Source organism: Camelus ferus, chromosome X (genome assembly GCF_009834535.1).
Source record: "Camelus ferus isolate YT-003-E chromosome X, BCGSAC_Cfer_1.0, whole genome shotgun sequence".
NCBI lineage: Eukaryota > Metazoa > Chordata > Mammalia > Artiodactyla > Camelidae > Camelus > Camelus ferus.
The window spans coordinates 90,958,385-90,963,453 of NC_045732.1; the positions used below are offsets into that span (position 1 = coordinate 90,958,385).

The 5,069-nt window shown below is 36.4% G+C and overlaps 1 protein-coding gene across 1 annotated transcript; it reads right to left on the reverse strand.

Moving 5' to 3' along the window:
* Nucleotides 1-3,493: 3,493 nt before the first annotated feature.
* Nucleotides 3,494-4,432, reverse strand: LOC102523379 (olfactory receptor 13H1). The gene has a single exon (XM_006193871.2). The coding sequence runs from the start codon at nucleotides 4,430-4,432 to the stop codon at nucleotides 3,494-3,496; it is 939 nt and encodes a 312-aa protein (XP_006193933.2).
* Between the last annotated feature and the right edge of the window lie 637 nt (nucleotides 4,433-5,069).

The window sequence follows — 5,069 nt, forward strand, 5'->3', positions numbered from 1 at the left end:
TATATGCAATACAAAGCTACTCTGAGTCAGAGAAAGAGTTGTAATATATGAATAAAACACAACTATGTGACTTTGGACTCTACTGTCTTCACATTTCTCTGTGCTCATTGAATGTTGGGAAAGAAATGTTGCGGATGAGATCACCCGACCCTGACACCCCTTACTATATTTGTGCTAAAGATCCTGCTTCTGAGAAAATGCATGTTGAATATGAATGAAATTGCATGTAAAAGTGAAAAAGGAAGGGATGTTCTAATGACCCAAATTTCTTCCAAATCCCTATTGCCATACCCTTAGTTTGGGTCTGCGTCAGGTCTCAGACGATTCTTAACAGCCTCTTAATTGGCCCTATGTCCAATCTTCTATCTCTTCAATCAATTTTACACATTTGTCATAAAAGTTAGCTTTTAAAAACGTAATTCTGAACACGTTGCTGATCTGCTCAAAAATCTTTACAGTAGTTACCCACCTTCTGTAGCAAGGCTCAGCACATTTTTTTTTTTTTCTGTAAAGGGTCAGGTAGTAAATGTTTTAGGCTTTACAGGCCACATGTAGTTTTTGTCAAATAGTCTTCTTCTTTTTTTTAAAACACCCATTCAAAATTTGAAAACCTTTCTTAGCTCATGGGCTGTACAAGCCAAGAGCTGGATTTGGCCCTTCAGGCTGACCCATAGAATAAATAAAATGAAAGCTCCTTAATATAGCATAGCAATCTTCCCATAATCTGGCCTGCTGCTTTCTTCTCAAGTTTTATATATTGCCAAAACACTTTCCACACCCTCTGCTGTGGGAATGGAATTGGCAGTATCTGGAAGTACAGCAAACTGGGTTTTGTAGCTCTGTATTTGTTCACACTACATCTACTAAAATTGTCCTCCCTTACCCAACTGACAAACTATTCCTCTCTCAAGACTCTACCAAAGGTGTCATCTCCTTTGTTAAAGATTTTCTAACTGACCAGTTAGAACTGGTCTCTGTAACTTGTACAAATATGGATCATAGTATCTGTAGCACTTCACTGTGCTTCTTTACTCCCCAACTCTGATATGAGCCTCTCAAAGGCAAGAAAATGACTTACTTGGATTTGTATCCCTAACATACAGTAGCCACTTTAAAAATCTTTATGGAATGAATAACCTGAGGCTTTGTGTTGCCAATTCATCCAACATCAGCAATAACATAAAAAGAAATGAAGAAAGCGGTAGCAGTCCTTTGAATTGTGCATGACTCACACATAGAAGCCAGTTACTACTTTTTTGGTCCTAGATAAGCTCCCTGAGTCCCACTCATACATCTTGTGGAGATTTCCGCATACACTCGGGCAATGAGGAAGGTTACGCAGATCCTCATGGCAGATTTTTTTTTTTGATCACTAATGCCATCTAATGGTGCCTGTGCTTTTAAAATCCAAATGGTAGCTCAAAACCTATCTTACAATAAACATACTTTAGAAAATACTCCTAAAGCCTTTTTTTTTTTTTGGAAAATACTCCTAAGGCCTTTAGAATCATTAGTGATAGAATGATGACCTAAATAGGTGTTGGTGAGGTGCCCTTGGAATTTTGTTACTCGGTCTCAGTGGAGAAAATGTGCTCTGAGTTCCAAGCTGATGACTTATGAGTTAAATTTTGGACATAACTCATTCCTAAGTTTGAGGCTGTCTCTACTTAAAATATATCAAGCATAGGTCAGAGGAACTGGAAAAGGAGTCAACCAGATTAAGAGTAAAGCCATAAAAGTGAGAGCCAAAGGCAAATATGATATTATTGTGTTTCTAAAATTAGAGAATGGGCTGGTAAGGCTCCCCATTGTATACTTTGGGGAGGATGATGCATAAAGGAAATTGATTTTAGAAAACAAAGACTAGGAGTATTTGTAAGCTTTTAGAAAATAGCAATAATATCTAACACTTATTGAATGCTTACTATGTGCCAGGAGCTGCTCTAAGAACTTTAAATTGATTATCAATTTAATTTTTCCAACAGAACAATGAAAGGGTACTATTACTATCTTTATTTTATGGGTAGGGAACTTGATGCACAGAGCAGTTATTTGCAAAAGATGCCACAGCTAATAAACAGTAGAGCTTAAATTTGAACCCAAGCTTTCTGACTCCATTGCCCACAATCCAAATAGCTTCAATTATATATATGGTACCACCAACAAAGTACAGTACAGAATATAATTACATACACACTATACTATATCTTTATAATATATTTTACATTGTATATAATTTATATACTTATTAATTTTATTTGTATTTTATTAAATCTTTAATTTATTAATTTATATAGTATATTAAATATAATATATCTAATTATATTATATGTATATATATAATTTCTCAGATAATATTCCTTCAAAGCAATCAGCCTTCAGAAAGTGAAGAAAAAGGCCAAGGATAGACAATATTGTCACCAAATAGTCATCTGCCCAAGACAAGGCTCTGGGAATAAAGGAAATTTTAGAAGCAAGACATAATTGCCTTCTGAATGTGCTATGGCAGAAGGTTTCTGGAGTCAATCAAAGTTAAGATGAGAAAAAGAATCAATAAGTTACCACAATACAAAGTGTAAAATAAATGTTGGCTGTCAACAATAGAAAGTCCATATGGCATCTTATTATATTGGCGAAAAGGAGACAAATAATAACAATCTTGGCCATGAAGACTCTTGGGTAGAGCAGAAATGTTACAGTTCATGAATGTGTATGAGAAGTGGGAGTAGAAATGGCCAGAGGCACATCATGGAAGAGAAAGCAGGAAAATAGGAGAAGGCAAAAGAATAACAATTTCAGTTTAGACATCTTTATAAGAAATTGATATGATAGAAATTTAATATTTGTAGAAACAAATGTTGGTTGAGAAAGATTTACTAATACATATAATATGCAAACTACTTTAAAATAAGAAATTATAAGTATAAACTAGGATAACTTATTTAAAAACACTTTTAAAATGATAAAGTGTTTTACATACAAAAGATACTTCTTGCCATGAGATGTTATCACCTAAAGGTGGGAATTGAAGGGTCATTTGTCCATTAGGTTCGAACTGGATCAGACACCTATAAAATGTGATATGAGGAGCAAATGCCATACTATGGTTGCATGAGTACTGCCTTATATATGGATTTTATCTGCCTTGTGTGCGAAATAAAAAGATATTTGGTTGCAAAAATTTTGTGGTTTATACTCCAGGAAAGAACTTCTCCCTAATGGGCTACTATGGCCATAACCTTCACCTTTACATACTTACTGCTATTATTCTCTTTGTGAACTATTTTATGCACATTCATGGCTTTAGCTCTTAATGTGGCTTGATAAAACGTTAACATTCATGGTAGACTTGTTAGTGGGTGCCTAGTGGTGACCACGGAAAGAATGCTCACTAAGGTTTTTGTTGTTGTTTGTTTTTAAAATGTAAACTAAAATTTTGAGAACCAAATTTTAATTTTTTTTCTTGCACATTGGAGAGGCTTCAGGAGAACCATTAGGATTTTTCCTTTCCTTTAGCTAACTTCCTAAGTGCAACTTTTACATCCTTATTTCTCAGGGTGTAAATGAGGGGATTTAACATGAGAGTAACTGCTCCATGAAATATTGACATGACCTTGTCTTCTTGATATTCTTTTGACTGAGGTTTCAGGTACATGTAGATGGCTGTCCCATAAAATATGGTGACCACAGTCAGTTGGGATCCACAGGTGGAGAAAGCTTTGAGCCTGGCTTCTGCAGAGTGGATTTTCAGTACGGCAACCACAATGCGAGTATAGGAGATGAGGATGAAGGTGAAGAGCAGGGGCAGTGTAAACACACTGATAATCAGATCCAGAATTAGACTGACAGGGGTGTCTGAGCAGACAAGCTTCAGCAGGGCCTGGATCTCACAGAAGAAATGGTTGATGGTATTGTGCCCACAATAACGAGCAGGGATTGCAGTGATTGGTGTGACTGCTACTAAAAAAGCACTGGCCCAGGTTCCTAAGGCCAACTGTATGCAAACCCGATTGTTCATAATGATGGTGTAACGCAGGGGATTGGAGATTGCAACAAACCTGTCATAAGCCATGATAGCAAGGAAGATACACTCTGTCATCCCTAGAAAGAGAGATTTGGTCATCTGGGCATAACAGCTGGTATAGGAAATGGTGGGGAAGTCCCTGAAGCACTGGGCCAACGCATATGGCTCCCAGCTGGTAGAATAACAGATATCAAGGAAGGATAAATTAATGAGAAAAAAATACATGGGGGTGTGAAGTCGAGAATCCCATCTCACCCCAACAACAATAAGGCTGTTCCCAAACATTGTGACCAGGTAGAAAAACAGCAGTCCCAGGAAGAAGGCAGCCTGGATTTGAGGCTGTTGGGAAAATCCAACAAGTATGAATTCAGTCACCTCAGAAACATTGTCTCTTTTTAGACTGCCCATTTAGTTGTCTCAGGTACTGGGAAAGAAGACAAAACATAATGTCACCTACATGAGGAAATAAGAGGAGTAGCATCTCCATAGCCTGTTAGAGTTCATGTTCTGAAGCTCTGATTATTATGTCATTTGTTTTACTGAGTTAGGGTCAGCTGTTCAAGTATCCAATGGTGGAAATACAGGTTCTCTTTTCTGTCTGGTAGAAACTTACATGATCAGGAGAGGATGGTTCAGTTATTTGAACTGTTAGATTCCCATTAGGGTTATTTATAACTGATCAAGTAAGAAAATCATGTACGTTGGGTTAAACAGAATTATTGCTCTCATAAAGGAGCATGGCTATATGATTAACTTTATTCTTGACCAAAAAAAAAAAAAAAAAAAAACCAAAAACAAATATGCCACATCACCCCAGCAAAAATGCTCGATAATAGCTTTATTTAAGTTGGTTCACCAATTAGCACATAATATTTTTTATGTTTAAGCTCAATGGACCAGTTGTGAATGCTCGAAATAGTTCTCTGCATTTCAATATTTTTGTTGCTGTTGTTCTTATATGTCATATTAAAACCACCTACGCATGGTAAATTAGAAAGTGTACATGTAGCTAAAGCTATGAGTCAGTTCAATAGAAAGACATCAC

What these genes read in the sequence shown, in the direction of transcription:
- LOC102523379 (XM_006193871.2), bottom strand. Translation starts at nt 4,432, where the DNA reads ATGGGCAGTCTAAAAAGAGACAATGTTTCTGAGGTGACTGAATTCATA.